At 45.3% G+C, this 27,383-nt stretch overlaps 1 protein-coding gene across 1 annotated transcript in view; it reads left to right on the forward strand.

Moving 5' to 3' along the window:
• The first annotated feature begins 4,416 nt into the window (after positions 1 to 4,416).
• The window catches only part of vopp1b (VOPP1 WW domain binding protein b), a 92,575-nt gene continuing 69,608 nt past the window's right edge, over positions 4,417 to 27,383 (forward strand). Inside the window, exon 1 of the mRNA XM_063207217.1 lies at positions 4,417 to 4,773. Within this exon, the coding sequence (XP_063063287.1) occupies positions 4,723 to 4,773 (51 nt within the window). The 5' untranslated portion in view covers positions 4,417 to 4,722. The remainder of the gene's footprint in view (positions 4,774 to 27,383) is intronic.

Raw genomic sequence — 27,383 nt, forward strand, 5'->3', positions numbered from 1 at the left:
TCCCTTTAACAAAACCAACCTTCACTCTCTCCGCCCGGTTGCACTATATATGTATTCTGCCGTTGCTTACTTGGTGTTACTGTGAATATCTGTATCCTATTTTGTGTGCTTCGGATAAAGTGTGCTTGGTAAACACAGTCTCACACACCCAGCCACTCTGCTCCCTGACCCTCCAATGTTCTCCCACGACACATTGATGCTGTACCATCTGACATTGGACTCTAACTAATACAAACTAATCTCAAGGCTACAATGATGTTCCATTCAGGGAGTTGTGATTCTCACATACAAACTGGCCTTGCCCTCACCTCTCACAGGGCAAGCTCAGTCTCTGGTGTTGCACCTGCGTGGTGGAATTATCCCTCTCAACATGTAAGAAGCTTGGGAAGGCCATTTATTGCTGAGAGAATACTTGCCAACCGACCTTCACTCTCCACAGATGTCCCTGGTCGCACTATATGTCTTATGCCGTTGCTTACTTGGTGTTGCTGTGAATATCTGTATCCTATTTTGTGTGCTTTGGATAAAGTGTGCCTGCATGGTAAACACAGTCTCACACCCAGGTCCTCAGTCATGATAGTTTGACAGGGACTCAACATACGGTATAATGATGCCAAAGGTTCCCCCTTTGTGTCATCACGACTCAAAAGACAGGTAGGCTACCTCCCATTGCATCACGTAGTGCTGCCACTGAGGATATCTCTTTTCTCTAGACAGCCTAGTCTTATGCGTCATGATGCACTGCAAAAGGGGAACCTCTGGCGTTATACCTTGAGGCCTAGCTATAAATATACCTTTGGCATCATGCTGTATTGACAAGTTGACTGAGCTGGTCTGGTAAGTGTAATGTATTGTTGTGCCATGTAATATCTTTGTTTATCTTAAAATCCCATCTCAAATCACGCTTGACAAAATAGCCATGCAATAGACCATCATCATTTGTTTATCGTCCCTGAAAATGACACACCCTCTTATTGCCATAACTGTAAAAAAATGTTTGTCTTTTTTTTCACCCTTGTAGATAACACCTGTCGACTGTCAACCTTTGGACAAAAGCATAATTTTTGTTCCAGGTATCGCAATGACCAGGTCTGTTTGTCTGTCTATTTGTGTGTCTGCCCACAGTGTTTTCAGTTGGCTACAGGCGATGCCAAACACACAGCATGGGGCAGGGGGCCAGGCTGTAATCTCCGATTGCTCTTCTTCTTTCATGTACTTGAAGTCTGATGCTGTGTAGCAAGAGATGGGCAAATTTGAGATTATTTTTCTTACAGGGAGTCTTTGAAATAAATTAAGTGCTCGATGCTTTTTTGGGGAGAAATAGGACCCATCCACAGATCCCTTTCCAAAATAACCTGCCAACAGAAATTAAGTCGATTCCGAGTTCATAATCTGAAAAAAAATGGTTATACGTCAAGCCCATGTGCAAAATTGAGAGTACTTATTACTGCACACATTACTATGGAGGATACACTGCCAGCCATTTATCAACCCCATCTGTGGTGGTGGCTATCCCGCTGCCGTGTATCTACGCACGCCCTTGAAGACCGTCATAAATATATTCATTTAGCCAAAAAATAAATATTTATCAGCTGTGTTTAAAGAGGTCCAAGGATGTGCCCTTATGCATATGAATTGCTAAACAAGTCTGTGATAAAGCATCCCTTCCAACATCGCTGGCAGCTGTTATTGGGAACGGGGCCATTGGATGGACACTTAAAGTGACGCATAAGTTTCCATTGGGTGCATTAGCTTGCCATTACAGACGGCTCGGCAGACAGGGCAGGGCAGGCCAGGGCAACGAGTAATAATCCAGCGCATGGAAATGCAAAGCGCAGGCATGGGGTGCGTTCCAATATGCGACCTTGCGTCCTCCACTTGTGCTTGTGGCCTCGTACCAGGAAGTAATATGTCATGATGACATCACAGACAACAGCATTATATTTCAATATCTCGCAAAAGCTCAATTATAAAGTCATTTTCTCATTTGCAAACTGGATGGTGAATGAAGAATAGTCCCCCCAAAATTGTTTTGGCTAGGCTGACAGCGGGGAAACTTACTTGTTTTCTCCATGGAGGAGTGGTCAGGAGGCGGGGCGAGGCCACAAGCACAAGTGGAGGACGCAAGGTCGCATATTGGAATGCACCCATGGTAATGGATGGAACAGACATGCATGGATGCCACATCAAGGCCTCCTCTCCTCTCTCCTTTTCTCTTGCCATGGTGGACTGCATAGTCTGTTTTTTTTTGCCTAGTGGCGCATTTACTCATTTTAATTCAGCTCCATTTGCCAATAGTCTGATTTCCCTCTTGGGCTGCTAGTCTTGTCTGTGAAGGAGGATGGTGAGCTGCGCTGGTGAGCTGGCCATGCATGCAAGACAAATATGGTGCCAGTGTCCCCGTATGACCTTGCTCCAGCATCAAGGGAAACAGAGATGACAGAACAATGGAGTAGTAGCCCCTGCAGACCCCTACCTCAGGAGTCTGTAAAGCTATCAGGACACTTTGAACTTGACCTTGACCCACCATTGCCCAACATGTATTGAGGCCATTTAAGGTTTTTTTTTGTCTTTTTTGACTTTAGTGATGATGGGACAGTAAGAGAGGTGGACGGGAAGCGAATGGGGAGAGAGATGAGGGGTCGGCAAATGACCCCGACTGGAATCGAACCCGGGTCGCCAGCGTAGCAGCCCAGTGCCCTACCGTCAGAGCGTCGGCAGATCCGTAATTAGGCCATTTAGACTAGAAATCATTGCCTATATTTCCTGGGAATTCGATCCCCACCCCCTCCCAAAAAATGGGGGTTTATGCTTTTATGCTTGAGACAGGAAAGGAGTGGGGAGAAAGAGGATCATTAAATTACCCAGACCCTGGTCGCCGGAGTAGCAGTCCAGTGGCCAGCCATTTGAGCCATGGCTGGGTCTAGATCCCCTCTATTTCATTAGTTTTTTTTGGCATTAAGTTCCTAATATATACTAGATGGAGACAGACGAAGGTACAGACCCAAAAACAATACAGGAGTGGGGTAATAAAATAAATTCAAAGCCATTGCATCTTTGTCTTCATGCTGCCCAGATGGTTGGGTTGGATGGACCAGTGTTGTGGCGGGGACATGCTTATTAGTGTTCCCATATGTGCTGTTCCGTAATTGACTCTCCATCTTAGTTGAAACACACAAACAATGACAAAGGCCTGGCGACAAGGCTGCTTCACTCACTCAGTCTTCCCCAGTCCCCTCCTCTCCTCTCTTCGCTCGTATGTCTCTCTGCATGAGGCCGTCATGTCTCACCACAGGCCACCGCCGTGGCCATCATGTCACCGAGTCCGAGGCGCCCTTGCCAGGTTGAAATGACGTCCGGCGCCAAGTCCGACGTGTGTTGCGTGGGCATGACACACGTTGGCTGTGCCCGGCCCGCCTACCCGCCACCGGTGGGCATTATTCTCATTTGTCTGCGAGGACCCTCATGTCCTGTTCGTGGCAGCAGAGCAGACTGTCACAAAACGCTGAGAAGAACCAGCCTAATAATTCATGTCAAATGGATTAGATCTCTAGGAAACTAATTGGGAAGAGGGAGGTTGTCACTTGCTATGTATGCTGCCCATGGTTTCCCCACCTTCACTCCCACAGTTTAAGACATGTAAAGTGCTCCACTCAGGTGACGTGATGAAGAAGCATAGCTTATGCTAGCCATTCATCAGGGCAAAATGATTACTTCTTGTTAGTGACTTGTCGATACTGATGCAGGCCAATTAACCAGCGCACCAGCAGTGAACACTCCTCCTTTATTTCTGTGTGACGCTTTGCTTTCATTCGTTCCTTCTTTCTTTCTTGCTTTCTTCTGTATTCTCCCACCCCATGCTTGCTGATCCCTCCCTTATCATTCATAACCCTTATGTATTCTTCTCATCTCTCTCCTCTCCTCTTCTCTTTAACTCTCTGGTCTCCCTGTTGATGATGTACTACTGCCGCTGCTATGGCAACCTGCATCAATTTACAAGCCATGTCGTCTTCCGCTTTCTCCAATGTGCACTTACATTTAATTTTTTAATGTTTGAATCAAATAATAATTATGTGTTTCTTTAGTTGAAATAGTTTGGATGAGGATCAATTTCAGCACATTAAAAAGCCAAGGTTGATGTTTCTAAAGTAATAATAAACAAAATAAACCCATGCAACTCCAAACTGAAATCCAGACAATCTTTCCTGAAAATGATCGAGCTACTCATTTGTCATTGAACTTGAGTGTGTCTTGTAGCAGATTATGTGGCCGCCTTCAAACCTGGTTTGACCTGAAATAGGCTACAGTTACTTTCCAACACTGTCATCTAAAGCGGGCTGACTGAAAAAAAGGGGCGTGGATTACATCTCATGTACCGTATTCTGTCCTTACCGCTTGCTTTTGACTTCACGAGTCTTTGTGTCTAGAACGAAAGCAAGTCCATCTGATTTTTCCCGTTTTAATGTGGAAATCTATTCACCTTAACAGGACTTAAACAAAGACACGGTGCACGTCAGACGGGGTGCTATCCCGCATCGAAAGCGGTCCAGGCACGCGCTCGCTCGCTGGCCACTGGATGTTTGGAACGGCAATTAACAACGAATTATGAAGAGCTCTGCTGCTTGTCCCATCGCCTGTGCTGTGAGAGCCGACTGCGGTATGAAATTGATGCTGTGATTGAAGAACTCCGTTGCGCTCGGGTGGCTTATACGAGGAGGAAAGATGGGAAATCAACTACTTGGGATTGTCCTGACGCTGGGGTTTGTCTTAGAGGTGAGCTGTTTGTTGTCATCAGCACTCTGCACCCAGCGGGGTCCTTGTAGGTGTCCTGACCAACTAGCATAAAAGGAGGATAGTCAAGGCTATTTTGGTCCAAAGCGCTGCGTAAAGACAATGCTTAATTTGTTTGACAACAGTGTAGATACGTCTGACAATGGTGCGGAATAATTTCAATGTACACGAAAGCATGCGTACAGTAGCTATTCTGTGATGCAATTATCCTTTGTCTTCTCATTAGACGTGAGAGTATCGGTGATGACGCGATAGGCACAGTTCGGAATATAATTTGAATGCGATAAGAATCAGTGAAGCATATTGATGTGAAAAGAATCAAAAGAATCACAACAAAAAACTTAACGGCTCAGTACATTCCGGGGAACTCTTTGTCTGAGAGAGTGAGAGAGAGAGAGAGAGAGAGAGAGAGAGAGAGAGAGAGAGAGAGAGAGAGAGAGAGAGAGAGCGAGAGAGAGAGAGGGGCCAGTGCGTTACCTTCTTTTGGGCTATTAGCACACCAATGGATCCAGCAAGAAGGAGACTGATCAGCAGCAGTATGCAGATGAGTTAGTCTGAATAAGCATTTTTATTCAGAAAACTCAAAATGATGTAGGCCTATTATTCATTTATTTGTTTGCTAATGCGCACAAAGTCAAAGCTGGTGCCAAACACTGCCCACTCCATCCAGCAAGCACAATAACCATCGCCATCTGTCCAGGCAGCATTATGTACCGTGTAACCTTAATCGTAATTATGCTGCCTATTCTGAAATGGAGAATAGTTGATGCTATGCAACTGATGTGCAATTTCAGTACTGCCTTGTGGTCTTGGGGGCTTCTGAAATGGTTTCGGCCTCTGAGTCCTTCAGTGTTTGTGGCAGCATATCTCTAGCCAAACTCTGACTTGCACCAATCATTTTACACAGTGCAGAAGTGGGCTGCTCAAAGAAGTGTGTGTGTGTGTGTGTGTGTGTGTGTGTGTGTGTGTGTGTGTGTGTGTGTGTGTGTGTGTGTGTGTGTGTGTGTGTGTGTGTGTGTGCGTCCTAGTCCATGTGCATGTGTGAGTGTGTGTCTTGTGTGTGGGTGTGCCCATGCACGTGTGTGTGTGTGTGTGTGTGTGTGTGTGTGTGTGTGTGTGTGTGGGTGTGGGTGTGGGTGTATGTGTGTGTTTTATGGATACATGTACATGTGTGTCTGATTTTATGTGTTTTAGGAGGACAGCATTCTGCCAACGCCTCTGTCTGATTTATCCATGCTCTCGGCTGTGCAGTGATGTGTGTGTGCGTGTGTGTGCGTGTGTGCGTGCGTGTGTGTGTGTGTGTGTGGAGTATAGTTCATACAGGCCTCTTGTTCCTCCCTCCATTCGCCTGCTTCCCACCCCCAGTGAATAATGCAGAGGCATCCTGTCTGCTTGTGGGCTTACAGTGTCGTGAGTTATGTGCAGCGGGTGGATGGGATGGCAAGCGAACCGCTGTTAGTCAGTTGCTTGTTTTGGTGACAGCGCGGGCCTAACCCGAGTCAGTCAGAGGCTAATTACAGGTGTCAGGTGTAATGCAGCTAGGCTACCCGGCTGCCAATTACACATTAAAGCGAATTAAAAAGCGATAGTTGTTACCGTTTGCTTAATTTAAGCCTCAACTCTTTTACTGAACCATTCATCTCTCTCTCTTGCTTTCTGCCTCTCGCCCTCTTTCTCTCTGTCTATCTCTCCTTCTCTCTCTTTCTCTCCCTCTCCCTCTCTCTCTCTCTGTGTTTACCTCACTATTTCGTTCTCTGTTTATCTCTCAGTCTCATTTTTGTCTGTCTGTCTGTCTGTCTGTCTGTCTGTCTGTCTGTCTGTCTGTCTGTCTGTCTCTCTCTCTCTCTCTCTCTCTCTCTCTCTCTCTCTCTCTCTCTCTCTCTCTCTCTCTCTCTCTCTCTCTCGTTCTTTCTCTCTCTCTGAGGTGTCGTATGGGTGACTGGTTGCCAGAGATTACAGGGCTTCATTTCATTAGACCAAAGCAATGCAATTTCTGCACTTGCACACTTGTAAAGGCGTGTTGCATGAATATGAAGTATTATTTGCCTGTTTGTGTTTGCCACTCACTTCTGCACAGCAGAGAAACAGGGAAAGTGAAACTCAATAAAGGTGCAGCTGTGTGTGTGTGTGTGTGTGTGTGTGTGTGTGTGTGTGTGTGTGTGTGTGTGTGTGTGTGTGTGTGTGTGTGTGTGTGTGTGTGTGTGTGTGTGTGTTCGTGTGTTTGTGTGTGTGTGACGAAAGATGCGCAGCGAAGAAATGAAGTGACTTTTACGTGTTAAATAAAACATGAACTGCTATAAATATATAAACACTGGCACACACACACACACACACACACACACACACACACACACACACACACACACACACACACACACACACACACACACACACACACACACACACCTCCTTTCCCTCTCTCCCTCAATTTCTCTATCTCTCTCTGGTCCCCCTTTCTCTATGCCTCTTTCCCTGCTGTTGCCGCTTCTCTCATCCTTCCTTTCTCTCTCTCTCTCTCTCTCTCTCTCTCTCTCTCTCTCTCTCTCTCTCTCTCTCTCTCTCTCTCTCTCTCCATCAGGCCATAGGCTGTGAGCTGTGTGGCTGTAGGCTGTGTGTCTGCCATGTGTGGTGTCCTCATCAAAAGCCTCCACCCAGGAGATTATGTAGCCAACATGATCTCACAAAATTCAGTGAAATGGACACCGTTCATTGTGACACAAAATCTATGGTAGTTTTACAAATTTTGCCAAAATTCCGTGATCGGGTCTAGGAAGTGCTTTCGTGATTGGCCCGCAGAAGCGTTTTCTCTGTGTTCCCACACCTCTGTGTTCCCACAGCCATGTTTTCCAACTTGTGTTTTCTCGAGTATTTTCTTTTCAAAGAGTTTTGTCCCCCCAAAAAGCATTGCTTACTGACAGTTTAGGGTAGGGGATTGTTTTGGTTTCTGCACAGCTTATACTGCTGGCATTCTTTTGTTTAGTACAAGAATTTGATAGCCTATATCAATCAAGTGGAAAAGTGGATTTGTCAAAAACGTTTCTTTACTGACAGGTTTGGGGATTGTTTTTGTGTGGGCATAACTTAAATTGCTATAGCATTCTTTTGTTTAGTAACAGAAGTTGTGATCGACTGACTGGAAAAGGTAGGCTATTCCACCACCAGTTTGGTCAGTTATAATGTTTTAATAACAGAGACTTAAGACTTTCCTTAAAGACTAAAACTTACCATAGTCCTATGGGCACATATTGAAAGCACTGCTGTGAGTCCCATCACAAAAAACAATTTTGTGACCCTAACGCAGAATTGTGGCAAATTCTGTGAAACTGTTACAGATTTCGTGTCCTAAGGGTCAATGTCCATTTCATGGAATTTGGTGAGATCAGTCTGACATAGCGGAGCTGTTACGGCGTGCCGGGGCATGGCAAGAGAAAGACACAGACCACAGCTATAAGCAGAAGAGGATGACAGGATGGATTGCTGCCTGGCCGCTGCCTGGCTCAGTCGAGTAGAGTAGAGTAGAGGTACTGCTGCAATAGTTGTTTAAAACACACAAGGTCAGACTAGCTTGCCTTTGAGTTGATAAAGGTATTTTACATAATGCCCTTTAAAAAGAAGCAGAGAGAGAGAGAAAGAGAGAGAGAGAGAGAGAGAGGAGAGAGAGAGAGAGAGAGAGAGAGAGAGAGAGAGAGTGAGTGAGAGAAGGTGTGTCCGACAGAGGTAACTTGTGTAGAAAGACTTTAATCCTGGCAGCTTAGTAGAGATACTGTGATATTGGTCTATGAGTTCTGAAAGATTCATAAAGCAGGCAAGGTGAGCCCTGGCTTCGTCTTAGTTGACTCAGATGTTCTGCGGCTTATAAGAAGAATGAATAAAAAAGAAATGGTTTGAAGGCGATCCCGCTCTGACCCTGATCGTAGAAGGTAGCTGAGTTGATGAAAAAGTGAAGAGACAGTGTGTTTATTCATTATAGCAAGGGTCATGGTCAAAGAACCAAACATTCAAGTCTCTCTCTCTCTCTCTCTCTCTCTCTCTCTCTCTCTCTCTCTCTCTCTCGTTCTTTTGTTTGCTCTAATCTCTACCTTCTTGACTAGCAGGGTTTTCACATCTTCTTTTCTCATTCAGCAGCATACCGATAAAGAGTTGATGCGCTACGCTATCCTGTCAGTGGTGTGAGCGTGTGATTAGATGTAGTGCTAATACGGTAGAGTTGTTAATTATACACTTGGAGAGCAGGAGCAGCTTGAAGAGTGTTGAAGTTGACTCTACGTATGTGTTGAAATAAAACTTCAATGCACTTAGATCATAATATTTTTACAGTCAAGACAGAGGTTTCCAAAGGTCATATCTCCCTCTTTTTACACCCATCTCATTCATTTGTTTTTTTTATTAACTTTTTATTGAGTTCCATTGCTATAAACACACACACACACACACACACACACACACACACACACACACACACACACACACACACACACACACACACACACACACACACACACACACACACACACACGCTCACCATTCATGAACAGTAAGGTGCCACTATGAATAGCACGCTATCAAAGAGGTTTGTTGGTGTAAGCTTAATGAAAGGCAGGGGGCGAGGGCTGATATACACCAATGAGAAAAGAGGTCTGGATATGAAAAACATGCGTTAATTAAGACAAGACAGTGAGAGTGTTGAAGATCAAACATGAACTAGAAAGACTAGATAGTACTCTCACATTTCATGTCATGATATATTATATATTATACCATTCAGCCTTTTGAATGAGGTCGTAGAGACATTTATGGCAATTGATAACGATGGTACTGATGTTAGTGAAGTCTCTGAAAATGTGCTCATTTAAATGAATGATGCAATATTCAGACACGATGGGAAGAAACCTTTAGATCTCTTATGTGCACTGCTGAAAATGCCATATGCCCTATATTTAACAGTGTTTCTCTTTTGTGTAAACCTTACCATTGAGGACTGTACAATGGTGCATACTGTGTCCTTACCATCTATATTGCAAAGTATGTGGCCTTAGGCACTCTTCATGTGTCAATGAAGCCTTTTTGTGTGTAACGTTGAATGTGAGATGTGTGAACAACCTAAAGGGCTTTGTTATGTGACTTAAAGCAGAAGGTGTAGACCGTTTGTGATTGTTTTTTTTTTCTTTTTAGATTTGTTTTGGTCTTTTTTACTTTATTGGTGATAGGACAGTAGGAGAGGCAGACAGGAAGCAAATTGGAAGAGAGACGGGGAAGGGTCGGCAAAGGACCCGGACCGAACTCGAACCCGGGTCGCCAGTGTAGCAGCAGCCCAGTGCCCCACTAGCGTTAGAGCCACGGTAGGGCCGTGACTGGATCGCAAAGTGTCCTGGAAAAGATGATGGTCATAACTTGTGTTGGTGAGCAGGGACGCAACTACTGTTTTCTGGGGGGGTATGCAAGAATGATTTTTGGTGCCCCCCCTCCCAAAAAAACACTTAATAATTATTTGGCGCCCTCAAACGCCCTCTCTTTGGTGCCCCCCTCTCTCAGGCGCCCCCCTGCAACGCATACGTCACATATACTGTAGTTGCGCCCCTGTTGGTGAGTGAAGTGAAGTGATCTACAACATGATGTTGTTATATTGGTGTGAGGAGGTGGGCAAATCCACTACAGCTGGAGATTGGGTTGTCTTATTTATGTTTGAAATGAAATATGTTGATAGTGTGCTGCGTGAAATGACTTGCTGTGTGTGTGTGTGTGTGTGTGTGTGTGTGTGTGTGTGTGTGTGTTTGTGTGTGTCAGTGTGTAAGTGTGTGTGTGTGCGTGCGCAGACCTGTGTGTTCGCACAGACGTGTGTGTGTGTGTGTGTGTGTGTGTGTGTGTGTGTGTGTGTGTGTGTGTGTGTGTGTGTGTGTGTGTGTGTGTGTGTGTGTGTGTGTGTGTGTGTGTGTGTGTGTGTTGGTGTGTGTGTGTGGCACTCTCAAAAGAATATATGGAAGTATCTCACTGTTGGAGAAAGTTGTTCCTCATTTGTTTCCTGACTACAAAACACCAGGCACATGCACATACAGGTACTGTACCACAGTGGTCTCCAATGGCAAAATGATGTAGCGCAAGTGAGGCTGTGGGCCAAACCAAGGCCCCCCTAACCCAATGAGAAACAAGTTAGATGTCTGGACAGAGAACAGATTTTTGCTATTCCGTTTTCCCCTCTTGTCAATGTCTGACTGTTAGCACAAGATCTAACCCTCTGTAAATGCTTTGGAGAGATATGACCCATTGAAAGTTTAGTGATCACACAGATATGTTTTCATTTGTTCTGACCTCATGGCGAACCAAATGTTTGCCATGCCTGGGCCAGATTTGACCCATGGGCTCATGGGCTGTACAATATAGAGTACATACTGTGCTCATACAGATACATACATACACATACACATACTCAAGCATACACACTACATCTTGCCCTTGATTCAGAAACTGTGCAAAAGGCTTTTAGAGTCCATTACAGGCACCATAAGAGGGATGCAGACTCTGTTACAGCACATGCTACTTGAGGTGTGTTATGGGTGAGTCATTGTCTATATTGTCTGCCTAGTAGGCCTATTTGCCGTACTTTCCGACAGTGTCACTGAAATGCCGCACAAAGTGTTAATAAAAGATGCATTGGGGAAAAAATATTGATGTGTGGTACAAAAAAAATGCAGGTTTGAACGTTGAATGTGTCCAGAATTCAGGAACATGCTAGTGAAAGCCATCATTCAATCTTCACCATACCGAATTTCAGGAATTTCCCCTTGGGGATAAATAAAGTTTAATTCTAATTAAATCTATTCTAACCGGCCAGTGATGCATTACATTCTTGTGAAAATTCATTGACATTGGTCAATATCACCACATCACCCCATGACCCTCATGCCTCTGAAGCACTATTCTGATTGGATGGCAAGGATAATGGCTTTGACCAATGGCCTTGTGAGTCTCCCTCCCATTTACAGGCCACCGCAGCATATGACCTCAATGTGAACATGAATTATGTCTGCCTTATGTGCCTTTATGTATGTCACAGACGGACAACAAGTGGACCGTGAAGAGCACTGGGGTTGATTTGGCGCAAAAATGGGATTAGAATGAATCGTTGCACCTTTATGAGGTCAATTCCCTTTTCATGGGGGAGGATAACTCGATTCCGGGCGTAATATTGCTTCCAAAGGCTCTGTGTTGGTTTATGTAGTGAATATAGAAGTACTTTCATGGCGAAGGTGCATTGTCTCTCCCTATTCAAAGCTCAGCGACAGGATTTTCACGACAAAGAAGTTATCTGGGGAAGAAAGTCTTTATTAGAAGAAAGGTCCCGAGGGGAAAAAAACATTCAGAACAACACAAGCTTTCCACTAAGGAATGGAGGTGTCTTGTAGCATTAGCTAAGGGATTACTTCTTCCACTTTCTGGGGCTTATCTTCCTCTCCCTCTCTCTCCATATCTCTCTCTCTGTCTCTCTCTCTCTCTCTCTCTCTCTCTCTCTCTCTCTCTCTCTCTCTCGCTCATATATCAGCTTCTTCTTCACAGTTCTGTAAGGCTAATGCTGGAGGTCAGTGCTTAGTTAACTGCCGGCTTTGTGACAGAGGTACACCTCTCCGGCCGGCTCTCCAGTCTTTGAACAGGGTTCAGCCCCCAACAAGGGCACATCTGAGGCAGCTGACGTGACGGCCATACTGAGCAGTCAATGTCCAGCTCCACTAGCGCTCTGTGGCACTCACTTGCACTGTGTGTGTGTGTGTGTGTGTGTGTGTGTGTGTGTGTGTGTGTGTGTGTGTGTGTGTGTGTGTGTGTGTGTGTGTGTGTGTGTGTGTGTGCGTGCGTGTGCGTGTGTGTGTGTGTGTGTGTGTGTGTGTGTGTGTGTATATGGTGTGCATGTGTATGTGTGTGTTTGTGCTTGTGCGCCTGTGTGTGTGTGTGTGTGTGTGTGTGTGTGTGTGTGTGTGTGTGTGTGTGTGTGTGTGTGTGTGTGTGTGTGTGTGTGTGTGTGTGTGTGTGTGTGTGTAGGGGGCGCATGCTTTGTTTCCATTTAGGTTGTGTAGGGCAGGTGTAACAGAAACAGGACAGCCTGTTTTGATACTAATTAAAGGTGAACTGCATAGTCTGTGTGAAATCAATTGAGGTGGGGTTCAGAAAGCGTGAAAAGAGTAAAAAAAAGGCATTGTATGCATTTTATATGCGTTGGCCTTATGAACCTAGATTTTTTTTCGTCTCATTTTTTTTCTTTCTGTTTCATTCTTTCTGTATTTATGTGTTGCTAGAGTCCATTTTGCTGTTTTACCAGATTTCCGAGGCAATTCGCCCAGGAGCCTGCTGCAGTGTTTCTTAACACATTTTTCTTCTGTCTTGGCTGTAATGGGAGAATTGCCAGTAGAAGAAGTACTGCTATTGATTCCAAGAGTTTAATAGCATATTAAAGCATATGAATAGGTCCATTACGACTGGGTGTTGTTACTTTCTTTTTGTTTGTTTTTAAGGAACTTGTGTGCTTTGATGGTGTACTTTTTGAAGTGTTGTAAGTATATGCATGGTGATGATGCAATAGTGCATAGTGGGCTTGAGACTTCGTAACATAAAGGGATGATGCATCAATTTTGTGTGGGAGCAGCAATTGTAAGGAGGAACTTTGATCCTACTGTTTACTGTTCACACACTATGCATTTTGGCCTGTGTCCAAATACATTAACATCTTGTAATATATTCCTTTAAAACACTGAATGGAGAGGATATTGAAAGTCTGCATTTGAGAAGCAGTCGTACATGTTTCTTTTGTATTATGACATGACAAGACTTAGTCCATTTTTTGTCTCTTCAAATCTTAGAAGTCTTCACATGCCATTTAGTTAGATTTTCTGCCGAGATAATGGAGGACCAAAATATTCAATGATGAAACATTATCATATGATTACTACTTCAAAATTGCATCAAGATCGCCTGACGTTCACAGTAGTTGGGCCAGACAATCCATGTGTCTGTCAAGGCATTGAACTGTCCTTCTCAGTAGTTGATAAGTGGTGGCATGCCTGAGTAAGCTTCTGTTCTCATTTCAAAGCAGCCAAAATGGATGGCCCACATACGTGCTAGTTATGTGACATTGGTGTGTTTGTTAATCGAGGTGTTCTGAATCTTTGTACCCCACTTCAGAGCCACAGCGTTATCTGAAGCTTCTGATACTGGCCTACCGTATGTGGGTTTGTGTAGTCAGCCATTAAATAAGAATCCAATGAAAGGCTGGCACGATGAACCAGCCCTAATGCAATCACTTTTTAATTATGTCAGCCGCGCGGTGACATGGGTAAGATAAACAAGCATCGTTTTCCCCCCCTTTTATTTTTAATTTAGAATTCATTTTCCAAAAATTGGAAAGTAAGTGCTTGGCCGAGCTGATAATAGAATTTGGAATGACTTGAGATGAGAGATTGCTGGCTTGTTTCTGTATCGCCCGGTGTAATAATTGTGTTGTTGTCTCTCACCACTGTTTGTCTTTGGTGGCCTTTTCAATCGTGCGCGGATTGTTTGTCACGGAACCACAATAAAGATTCCACCAGCCCACACCCAGGCCCGCCGACATGGGCGGACAAAGGGGATATGTTGTCCCGGGCCCAGGGAAATATGGGGCCCAGAATTGGGTCCCCATAACATTGCATGTATTGGATAGGGGGCCCTTTCAGATGACTTTGTCCTGGGCCCAGCAAAAGCTGTCAGCGGGGCCCTGCCCACACCATGAAGCAATAAAGCAAGAAGAGATCTCTTGATTTCTTCTCAGCCCGAGCCCTCGCTCAACGGACTGAAATAAAGGCAGCCCGTCAAAGTGTTTTCCTCATGATCAATGAACATATGAACAAAGTCTGAGTGTTGGAATAGGAAGCATCCTCTTGCTGTGCATCATCTTGACATCTTTGCTGGGTAATATGTTCAACAGTTCACCCCTCACAACCCGAAAGATAAAAATTCCTGTAGTGTGATATGGATAAGTTTTTGCTTAACGCTGTTTTTCCCACTCGATATTTCCACTTGCTGCTCAGCGCATACTAATTTGAAATTAAAGCATCGGCTTCACACATGAGGCACCTTCATGATAAGGTGTGAGCTTGTTACTCTGCAAGAGCGTGCACAACACCTTATGCTACGCTGGGTTGGGCGTTTTGTCTAGTCTGAGACTGTGAATCTTGATGCTGATTTGTGTGTGTATATATATGTGTGTGCGTGTGCATGTGCGTGTGTGTGTGTGTGTGTGTGCGTGCTTCGCATCATGTTGGCACACCTAAGCACTCCTCAATGCAAGTCTGCTGGGAGTGGTGCATGCAGTGTGATGTCTTCAGTCTCGGTGTGCATGTGTGTGTGTGTGTGTGTGTGTGTGTGTGTGTGTGTGTGTGTGTGTGTGTGTGTGTGTGTGTGTGTGTGTGTGTGTGTGTGTGTGTGTGTGTGTGTGTGTGTGTGTGTGTGTGTGTGTGTGCGTGCGTGCGTGCATGTGTGTGTATGGTGATATAATACTACATGGGTCAGTTGTGGCCTGCAGGACAAGAACTTGACCTTGACAGAAGGCCAGAGGGCTCGGCACCCTCAGGCACTGCATTGCTGCATTGGAGATTGAGGTAGCGGTACCCTCGGGTAAGGCAAGGAAAGGCAACTCTCTCTCTCTCTCTCTCTCTCTCTCTCTCTCTCTCTCTCTCTCTCTCTCTCTCTCTGTCTCTCTCTCTGTCTCTCTCTGTCTCTCTTCCCCCCCCCCTCTGTATTTTGGTGTGTATGAATGTGCTCTACACATATATGCTGTGAAACAACCATGTTTCTTGGTACTTGGATGAAAGAAACCTTTATTGCTGCAAATCATCAAATCATCAAATCATCATTAGAAATATTAATAACTAGTGTTGCACCGATACCGATACCAGTATCGGTGGATCGGTGGATCGGCACTAAAATGGTGGTATCGGTATCGGTGAGTACCAACAAATAGGGCACCGATACCATTTACAGCTGCTTGTATGACATTTAAACAGCCTTGAAATTAGTTATTTCATAGAGGCATTTAAAAAGTATCAAACATTTTGCTGAATTCACTTTGTATTAGTCTTTTTTCCTGTTTCACAAAAGTAGGCAGCAGCCTGACAAAGCCTTTCAATTGAAAGCCTACATTTCAGATAGGGTGGTATCGGTATCGGTATGGTATCGGTATCGGCCGATACTGCACAGCCAGGTATCGGGTATCGGTATCGGGGCCAAAAAATGGTATCGGTGCAACACTATTAATAACTAGAGAGTAGGAATTAGGGGTCGACCGATAGGCCTACAGGTTTTTTAATGGCCGATGCGATACCAATTTTTTTTTTCATCACCCTTGGCCAATAACCGATTTCCGATACCCGATATTTGGGGCTGATATGGGTTTAAAAAAAAGGTTAAAAAATGACAAATATTCCAGGTCTCAAGTTAAAATCCCTTTAACATTATCACATTGAGGTAGAACTTGTAACATTAAACACCCACTCTAACAATCAAGTAATGTCTAACTATCAAGTAAGTGTCTTGGTGCTTTTAAAAAAACCTGAATGACATAAAATAATAAATATTGCGTATCGGCCAAAACCACACGCGTATTGGCCGATACGATACACTTTAAAAAAATGCTAATATCGGCCTGATATCGGACCGATATATATATCGGTCTATCCTTAGTAGGAATATGTATTATTTGTATGTATTTGTGTGTGTGTGCGTTTGTATATGTGTGTGTGTGTGTGCGTTTGTGTGCGTGTGTATTTGCGTGTGTGTGTGTGTGTGTGCGTGTGTGTGTGTTTGTACGTGTGCGTTACGTGCACATACATATGAGTGTGTGTGTGCATGGGTGTGTGTGTGCGTTTGCAGCTTGAGGAGTGAAAGCTGGAAGTTCAGCATGTAATACGATGGAGCAGAGACTAATCTATGGGAGGGGAGGGCGTCCTTTCTGTGTGTGTGTGTGTGTGTGTGTGTGTGTGTGTGTGTGTGTGTGTGTGTGTGTGTGTGTGTGTGTGTGTTTGTGTGCGTGTGAGTGGTTGTGAGTTGCAGAGATGATCCTTGTTGCATAAGTGGACATGGAAAGCCAACCAGAAAGAAGCACTTACACACTCTTAGTCTCTCTCTCTCTCTCTCTCTCTCTCTCTCTCTCTCTCTCTCTCTCTCCGTGCGCCAGGCATGGATGGACTATCCGCCGAATTCTACCAACATTTTTGGCACGTTTTCAGCAGGGACTATTGCGAGATGCTGGAAGAGTGCTTCAGGGGGGGCGAGCTGCCGGTAAGCTGCCGGCGAGCTGTGCTCTCTCTGTTGCCCAAGAAAGGCGAATTGGGCCTGCTCGAGAACTGGAGGCCGATTTCCCTGTGAGAACTGGGGTTCTCACAGGGACTACTATTTCCCTTTCTGCCTACGCTGATGATGTGACTGTCATTATTTCTGGTAAAGATGATGTTTCTGTATTATGTAATGCCTTACAGGTGTATGGGAGGGCGTCCTCAGCAGAAGTAAATTGGGCAAAGTGTGAGGGTTTTTTGGTGGGGGAATGGGGGAGGGGGGGTGCACCTGCACTACCGGGGGGTGTTCAATGGGGCAGGGAGGGGATGAAATGCCTTGGGGTGTATTTAGGTACAGAAGAGTACAAAAAAAATAATTGGGATGGGCTGCTGGATAAAGTGTGTGCTAGGATGTCTAGATGGAACTGGCTGTTACCTGAGCTCTCCTACAGGGGGAGGGTGTTGGTCGTAAATAACCTGGCCGCCTCCACACTATGGCACAGGCTTACTGTTCTGGAACCACCAAGTCAGCTGATGAGGGAGCTTCAGAGCAAATTCGTGGATTTTTTCTGGACTGGCCAACACTGGCTGCCTGCTCCCGTGCTGTACCTGCCTGTTTGGGAGGGGGGGCAGGGGCTGGTGGATCTGACCTGTCGTCTGCTCACCCTGCGTCTGCAGGTAGCGCAAAGACTGCTTTATGGAGAAGATCTGCTGTGGACGGGAGTTGCCCTCTCACTGTTGAGGGAGACATGTAGCACGGCTTGATCCAGCAGTAGGGGAGAACTGTTTGTTTTGTGGGAGGGAGGAGACTGTTGTACACCTCTTTTTAACATGTGAAAGGCTTGGGGAACTTTTTGAGTGTCTCAAATTGTGGTTTTTAAAATTTGGGGTGGTCTTTTCACAGGAACTGTTTATCAGTGGGCTTGGGTACAGTGTGAAGAGAAAAAATGAGGTGTGCCTAATGAACTTTCTGCTGGGGTCTGCCAAGTTAGCCATCTGGAAAACACGGAAAAGCAAGTTGCTGGGGGTGGGGTCCTGTGATCCACTTGAAGTCTGCCAAGGAATGGTGGCAGCACGGGTCAAAATTGAGTATGCGTATGGCAGACTTATTGAGGAGATGGACTCTTTTATGGCTGTATGGGGAGTGGGGGGCTTGTTGTGTCACAAAGCTGCGAATGGGGAGGTGGTTTTAAATGTGTAATTGGGGGTGGGGGGGATACCACTCACATTGGATTGTAAGTGAAGGATGATTTGTTTGTAAGATGACGCACAGATGGTTAAATAAACGAGCATTGAATCTCTCTCTCTCTCTCTCTCTCTCTCTCTCTCTCTCTCTCTCTCTCTCTCTCTCTCTCTCTCTCTCTCTCTCTCTCTCTTTCTCCCTTTCTCTCTCTCTCTCTCTCTCCCTTCCTCTCTTTCTCTCTCTTTCTCTCACTCTTTTTCTCTCTCTCTCTCTGTGGTGTACATTCATTCTTAGAGAGAGAGAGAGAGAGAGAGCGAGAGAGAGAGAGAGAGAGAGAGAGAGCTAGAAAGAAAGAGAGAGAAGAAGAGATAAATGTGTGTTTGGGAGCTCTGTGGTGTTATGTGCCGTGTATGTCTCTCACCTCGACTGTAATAAGACTTTTTCTCTGCGGGTGAAGCAGTGTCTCTAAACAATGTTATCGCCACAGGCCCTCTCCTGCCAGGAGGCTGGAAAGAAAATGGAATTTGGAGGATCTGCCGGCGATCGGATTTCTTCCCCCGGCCCGGCACGGCAGTCATATCTGTCAGGGAGTAACAGCAGACTCTTAACAATTGCGCCCATCCATCCTCCATCCTCCATCCTCCGTTCTCCGAGGAACTAATGAGAGCTTTTTTAATGGCCGGATATTTCACAAACAGCACACACTGTCTTGTCACCTTGTCACCTGCCTACACCCTTAGGTAGGCAATGGCATATGTGTGTGGGTTTGCTGGAAGGTGCAAATAGGAAGGTGTCTGGACCCGTCTACAGTAGTTTATAGCTAAGGGTGAACAGTCTCAGCCAGGTCTTCTCAGTTTCTGGGTATACTGTACGTACACTAGTTCCTGAATTTGTGTGGTCTGTCTCCAGAAAAATACCACTTTGGCTGTTTTGTTTTAGATAGAGCATTGATGAATATTTTTTTGAATATGCCAGGTCATCTTAAAAAGAGTGTAGTAACAACTTTGTTTTGACTATGGGTGTAATCAGAGCTTTTTAATGGTTATTTTATATGGATTTAAGGTATGAGGATATTTTTCTAAATGGTAACACACTGCCTTGTCACCTTCTCACTTGTCTACTCCTTGGGCAGGCATGTGTGTGGGTGTGCTGGAAGGTGCAAATAGAAAGATGGCGAGTCAAGTGTATAGATTTCTTTGTGTAAACTATGTCTCTAAGTCTAACTCTAAGTCTTTCCGATTTCCAGAGACAGTCCCTGGGGAAAAACAAATTTTGTCTTTTTTTAACCCTTGTATTGTCTTTGGGTCAAAATTGACAAGTTGAAGTATGATTATACAGTACCCATTGCTTTTTTCTACTGGAATGAAGCTTCATCTTTTGATTAGCTACAACATTACTTACTTCAATGATTATATAGAGAAGAAATTGGAATGTTCCAACTCCCTCTTTGTTCATCCAGGTCAGAAGAAAGTAGAAGTGATGTCTTTTTGAAGCTATGAAAACATTTTGGTCCAGAGCTGATCAAAGACGAGGATTGCGAGGAAGAAAATAAATACTTTGCATCTTTAAGGTCTGGTCACCTCTAGCCGATATGGTACCCAGCCCTGGTCCAGCAATGGTCCAGTAATGTCACTCAGATGCAGGAACATACAAGTCTGTTCACAGACCTGAAGTTGGCATCACAGGAGGATATGGCATCCGTTGCAAAACACTGACATGGTCTTCTGTTTGTATTGGAACTAGAACAACCTAGTTGTACCTCTGGGGCTGGAAAGTAGGAAAGTGTTTAACTCACCATTCAAAATGAATGACAGGTGACAACACATCAATTGTTAACAACACAGATGTTGGGGAAATCAGGGCTGCGTTTCTTAGTTAGCAATTTACTCAGTTGCAATACAATTTCCCATGGGAAACCTAGTAAGTTGCGAAGCAATGATGCTTTCGAGAAACGTGGTACAGAATTGAGAATAATGTAGCTGTGCAGTTTTGGACATTCAGTAATGTTACTTACCAGGCACAGTCAGTAGAGTAGTGACTGGGGAGGGTGCTGTACGAGAGCATTCAAACCCTTTTTGCCATTCCATGCATGTGTGCCACATGATCTCCCTTTCCAGTCGCTTTTAGCTCAATGCATTATAAAGAGGTGTGTGTGTGTGTGTGTGTGTGTGTGTGTGTGCGCGTGTGCGCGTGTGTGCGTGTGTGCGTGCGTGCGTGTGTGCGTGTGTGCGTGCGTGCGTGCGTGCGCACACGCGTGTCTCTCTCTCCGTGTGTGTGTGTGTGTGTGTGTGTGTGTGTGTGTGTGTGTGTGTGTGTGTGTGTGTGTGTGTGTGTGTGTGCGTGTGTGTGTTTATGTGTATGTGTATGTGTATGTGTATGTGTATGTGTGTGTGCATGCATGTGTGTGTGCGTGTGTTACTGTGGGATGTTGGTTGTGTGTGTGTCTTGCGTGCTTTACAGGAATAAGGATGCGTCCCAACACAGGAAATGTGTCTGTTGGCCAGGATGCCGGCAGAGCCACGCAGGGATTTTCAACATTGAATGGCGTGGCTCTTGTAACCGCCTTGCCTCGCCAGCGTCTGCCAACAGCCTTGTGCCGTGTGTATGGCTGGCCGCGGCCGGCTGGTATTGTGCCACTCGCTCGGATGCCCATTTGCTTGCCCCGTCTGGTGCCCACTCTCCCCTTGCCCACCTCACTGACAAACAACCCATTGTGTAACCCACCCCGACTCTGTGGCCTGTGTGTGTGTGTGTTTTGTTTGTGTTTGTGTGTGTGTGTGCGTGTGTGCGTGCGTGCGTGCGCGTGCGTGTGCGTGTGTGTGTTTGTGTGTGTGTGTTTGTGTGTGTGTGTGGTGTCGAAATGGAGGCCCTGATTGTGAGTGTGAGTGAGTGTGTTGTTTTGGACACAGCCTATTCTCTGGTCCACTTTTCACGGCGGTAATTTCTGGGACAAATTGGGAGAAAAAACAAGCTACAGAGGCCGCATAGTGTTTTTGTTCCACTCATGCCAAAGATGAACTACGTATATCTTCCTTCTTTGTTGTTGCTCTCTTCATTCTCTGTTGTTGTTCTTTCTTTCTTTCTTTCTTTCTTTCTTTCTTTCTTTCTTTCTTTCTTTCTTTCTTTCTTTCTTTTCGTCTCTCCACCCCCCCCTCTCTCTCTCTCTTTCATGATTTGATTCATTTGTGTCTTCTGCTCTCTCCCATTCTTGTTTTCTCATGCTTCATGTTTTTTGTTGTCTGCTTTTGTGCTGCGCTGAGGCCATTCTCTCTGCTTTGTCTTTGTCTTTTATCTTTCTCTCTTCCTCATCTGGTTCTGCCTACCATACCGTAAGCTCTGCTGGCTACATGTTTACGTTGTCAGGTGGAGACTTTCACTTGTTGTGTCAGTAGTTATTTGTCTGTGTGAGCGGAAATAGACGCTCGGCCCAAAGATCGCGCCTGACACTCCGCGTTAATTGAACACAGCTGACCTTTCCCACCCGATCCACAGCAACCCCCCCCCCCCCCCCCCCCCCCCCCCCCCCCCACCCCCCCCCCCCCCCCCCCCCCCCCCCGGAACGAGTGGGAGGATCGTCTTTCTTGTTAAGCCTGATTCCTGCCCACGCAGAACCAACACGTAAACTCAAACAGGCATCTCCGTTCTTACGGAGAGAAAAAAAAACAATAATGAAAAAAAGAGAATATCACGCCACTTCGATTTTGTCGAATTCAGTAATTAATAAAAACCAGCGGGAGGGAACATTAACATTTGGGTTTGAATGCCACGCCAGTTGGAGTTGTTTTTCAGACACAGCGGTCTGTCTAGCAATAGAACATTACATAGAAGAAAAAGTAAGCAGATAGTTATGTGATTATCACAGTATCTCTCTCTCTCTCTCTCTCTCTCTCTCTCTCTCTCTCTCTCTCTCTCTCTCTCTCTCTCTCTCTCTCTCTCTCTCTCTCTCTCTCTCTCTCTCTCTCTCACCTCTCTTATAATCTCTCCACCTCTTTCTTTCTGTTTCTCTCTGTTGCTATCTCTATCTGTCTCACTCTCTCTCTCCCTCTCTGCCTCTCTCTCTCTCACCCTCTCTCTCTCTCTGTCTCTTTGTTTCTGTCTCGCTCTGTCTCTCTCTCGCTCTCTCTTTCTCTCTCTCTCCTTCCCTCTCCCTCTATCCCTCTCTCTGCCCAGCCTCTCCATACCGCCTTCTGTTTATGTCATGTTGATGTTCTCCAGAGGCCTGACACAGAGTGTCCATTGAAATCAAACTGAGAGAGAACATTGAGCGAGCCAGTCAACAGCACCGCCAGGCATATGCAGCACAGTACAGCACACATCCCACACACATCCCACAGTATACACAGAATAGATGCGTAGATGCCTCTTGAACGCAATACATTGTCCATATACGTATATACAGTAGATCCCACCACCACAACCGCATATCATCTCCTCTCCACACCACACCTTCACGCACATCGCATCGCATGGCATCGCATCGCTGTCGTCCTCCTCCGCATGTTCTGTGGGCACTGCAGTTATAAGGCCATGAGAGAAGGCGCATCGTCAGTGGAGCCGGAGTAGAGTTATTTAAATCAGGCCCATTTATATTCAAGGGCATCAATGAGCCTGTCTTGTTTGGCCGCTGTGAATGGATGGAGCGGCGTGGGATAAGGCAGGGTTGTGGTGGTGATGGTGGTGGGGGTGGGGGTGGGGGTGGCTGTGTGAGAGTGAGGATGAGCTGGGTGAGGGGTGGTGAGTGGTGGGTGTTGTGCGGTGGGGGGGAATAATTGAAGATGACACCAAATGTGAAGCCGGGTATCCAGGTTGTTGTCACATAAATCACCGCCTGGCTGATTATAATACATACCTTCCCCATCCACGCAGTCAGTCACACCTTAACACACTCACACACTAATACACACACACACACACACACACACACACACACACACACACACACACACACACACACACACACACACACACACACACACACACACACACACACACACACACACACACACACACTCCCTCTCTCTCTCTCTCTCTCTCTCTCTCTCTCTCTCTCTCTCTCACACACACACACACTCACACAAACATACACACAGAGAGGAACATACCCGTTGTCACCTGCGTACGCACCTCAGTAAATTGTGGTGATACAATGGCTCCGCTGCTGATGTTTCTGCGGTGGCGTTTGGGGTACTTTGATGTGTCGAGGTTGCGGTGAATGAGTATGGATTGACACTCCGCCGAACATCCGATGGGAATTGCCATATCTGATCTCCCTCGCCGCTCTGATGTACTCTGACAGCTTCTCTCCTCTCCTCCATAACAGCAAGCCAGGACCTAAGCCTAGTCTCTCACATGTTGCTGCTGCCAGTGCCTGACTTAAAAAACAAACAAACAAAAAACACCCATGGATTTCAAGCCTCGTTGTCTTTGCTTTAGAGTGTGGTTGTTTTTTTGTAATTTTAATGTTTGTAATTTGACTTTTGCTACTACCACAAGCATTTTGTTAAGTATTTCGGGGTGTTTGTCATTACGTGATCAAGTCAGGAATGTGAGACAGGAAAATAGTGAATGAGATGAGTGAAATGGGCAAGGATTGGGAAATGACCCAGGCCGGACTTGAACTAGCCAAGCTACGCCCTCCTAGTGACACAACACCTTTGGCATTGCTTCTGCTTCTGGTCATTTCTGAGCACAGCCTTTTCTGGCCTCGACCAGTTGCAAACCGAGGGAGGCAGGTCAACCATGCCGTTTGTGAAACGTTAATCATTATGTTTGAGGTCAGACCAAGTCTCTAAGAGATTTGAAAGTCGATGCTAATCAGGCTAGACATGAACCTGGATCCCCATGGGCAAGGCTGTCCATATATGGTAAGTGTGTGGGTCAGTGACATTTCAGCTGTAGCACATGTCAGGGTGGCGTAACGACAGCCAGTGCCACTATTGTATGGTTTTTTTTTGTTTGTCTATTTTTAGTGGACTATCTAAGAAGCATATTCGTTGCAGCATATCAACCACCATGCAATTGCTAATTAATTTATGGGCACTAAATGCTGTTACTCCACCTGACCACTGAGCCCAAAAAAACGTCTTTCACCCCTCACATATTAGCATGCTGCACCTAAGCAGTAGGGCAGTCATGGGTAAGCGGTTAGGGTGTCAGACTTGTAGCTTAAAGTTTGCCGGTTCGACTCCCGACCCACCAGGTTAGTGGGGGTAGTAATTAACCAGTAATTAACCCATCCTCCCCCATGACTGAGGTACCCTGAGCATGGTACCGTCCCACCGCACTGCTCCCTTTCAGGCACCATTTGGGGCTGCCCCCTTGCACGGGTGAGGCATAAATGCAATTTCGTTGTGTGCGGTGAGCACTTGTGTGCTGTGGAGTGCTGTGTCACAATGACAATGGGAGTTGTAGTTTCCCAGTTGAGCGGCTTAAGCGTCCCCATACAACAGCTATTTTTATCAACCGGTTCAACCATCAACACTCCAAATAGCTGATGTCTCTTTTGGTGGAATGAAAATCTTCACTGACTTGGTGACACCCAACAATTACTTTTCTGCAGATTTTTATATCATCATGGAAATCAATTTATCATAAAAACTCATCTTATGCATTCATTCTTCACTGCAGTGCTCACTGTTTCAGCCAGAGGGGTTGACTGATCTTAAGTGACTGTTAACCCTAATGTAAGTTGTGGCCTTAATGTTAGTGATGGCCTCAAGGGAATAATCTGGATAACACACATTTCTGCATAATGTAGACTGCATTTATGTTGCTCGAGTTTAGCAGGACATAGCACATTTCGCCATCCACTCAGTGTTGTGTCCCAGCTGTGCAGTCCCTCTCGAAGGATAATCCTCCGCCATCACCACTGCTGCTTCACTAGCACGCGCCACGTATCATTTTCTGCAACCTAAGCAAGCATTAGCTTATAAGACTACATTAGAGGATCATTTGTGTGATGGAGGTCGAAGGAAATGACATGTGCTGACATGGAGTAGCCACTGTGCTAATGTGGCATTAAACCTCTGAAAGCATCGTCTTCTGATGCCATGGCTCTGTATCTAATAACGCCAAAACATCATCAGCTACCATAGCGACGTTCAGGAATGGATTATCACAATTTCCCAATGTCAAGTGTACGTATGAGCCATGGAAGTGTGTCAGCCTAAGTAGTCACGGCCAGTGATTGGATACTCCGCAGAGTTCACCAAAGAGTATCCAATCACTGGGCGTGATTACGAAGGCTGACATAACTGCACACTAGACATTGGGAAACGGCAAACGACTCCATGGGCCCCTGGGTCAGACAGCAAGAAAGCCCCTCCCACATGGTATCGCAAGGTTCCAAACATATGGGATTTCGTGAAGATGTTAAAGAGCCCTTGTTGTTGGGGGTTCAGGGGTTTGTACCCCGGGGGAAAATTGAGCATACAGTAGTTTTAAGTGCAATTTTAACACCATAGGAGAAGACAAATATAGAGCAATATTGAAGTGTTTTTTTTTGTAGTGCAGAGGCTTGGGCTTCAGGGTGCCCCTTGGCTCTTGGGCCCCTGGACTTGGGCCCGTTAGGCCCGTGCAGTAATCTGTCCTTGGCTACGTTACTAACACACCAAAGCAGCATCCTCTGCTGTCGTGGCTGTAAAAAAACTCATGCAAGTACTGTCTTATGCTGCCATGGCTCTACTGAAACTCATGCAATTACCGTCTTATGCTGCCATGGTAATGTAACTATAACACCAAAACATCATCCTCTGCTGCCATGGCTGTATTGCTAAAAAGCCTGCTCACATTTTTCCAAGCAGAACTTTTTTTTTTTAGCAAAAAATATTCTGAAAGGATTCACAGACCATTCAGAGTATTCAGACTTAGTTGGCTGAAAGCAATAGAATCTACAGTATACTCTTGCTGAAATGACAGACGAGACGAAATGTGTTTGAAGTGAATGAATGATTCAAACTTGAGTGAATGAATGGGATTTGAATGAATAAATTTGTCTGCATCAATACATCCTTTTTCAAACAGAGCCTATGATCTTCACTCTGCCCCACGTAATGTAATTGCTATGCAAACCACAGAGACTGTTTCATCATAGAGAGGGACTGAAGGCCGTCTGGATACGCTCTGCTAGAGAGTTGATGTGGCCGTGTTGACCTGCAGAGGTGAAGCTCGGTAGCTTTGTGGAGAATGAGACATGAGAATAATACATATAATTAGGAAGAGTTATAAATAAGATTTATTGCCAAGTAGTAAAGGTTGAAGGACCTGTGATGCTGAATTGGGAGACGCAAGACATGGAAATGTATACTAGGCAGCCATGGTGTCAGGGACTGTAGATCACAGGGTTGGAAGTTCAATTCCCACCCTAACCAATCCCTTCCCTCCTCCATTGCTAAAGTGCCCTTGAGCAGGTTTTTTAACCCGTTTACTGTTAGGTGTGTAGGCAGGGCAATATTGGCAAAACATTAAAATCTCAGGTGCATGGATCAGAGTAAGCTGCCTTGCCAAACACTATTTATTTACCATTTGCTGTTTTAATTTAAAATAATGTGAGCAAGTGAATAACTAAATATAAGTTAGGAATAGACTCTGAGGCAAAATCACACCCGAAGCTTCATATCTACACATCGTAAACAGGTACCCTACCTTCCAAGGCCAACAAATCTCCTTTGAAATATGTCAACCTCAAACCCTTGCCCCCTGCCTATACTATTAAAGCCCAAATATCTCAGCCTCCAAAGCACATGAAAACATCAAATGAATTGCATTTAAAAGCTAGGACCCCCATTTTGCATTGGAATGTGTTCATTCTGCTCTAACATACCGTACCCACATTTTAAATAAAAAAAAAACACTCAAATCTCAAGAGCCTGAATGCAGCGCTGCTGAGATATTTGGGTTTTAATAGTATAGGCAGAGGGCAAGGGTCAAACAACGTTAAAATGGGTTAATAAGACTTTAACAAACATCAATTTTCACTTGCCTGCCTGCTCAACTTTTCTCAGCAACAGAAAAGCAAAAAGAAAAATTGGCCACACATTGGCAGTGAAATGAAATGTTTGAGGTGTGTTGAAAGCCGGTGGTTAAGTCTGACAGGTCTGAGGAGGAGAAGAGATTGGAGAGCT

This window comes from Engraulis encrasicolus, chromosome 9 (genome assembly GCF_034702125.1).
Source record: "Engraulis encrasicolus isolate BLACKSEA-1 chromosome 9, IST_EnEncr_1.0, whole genome shotgun sequence".
NCBI classification, from domain to species: domain Eukaryota; kingdom Metazoa; phylum Chordata; class Actinopteri; order Clupeiformes; family Engraulidae; genus Engraulis; species Engraulis encrasicolus.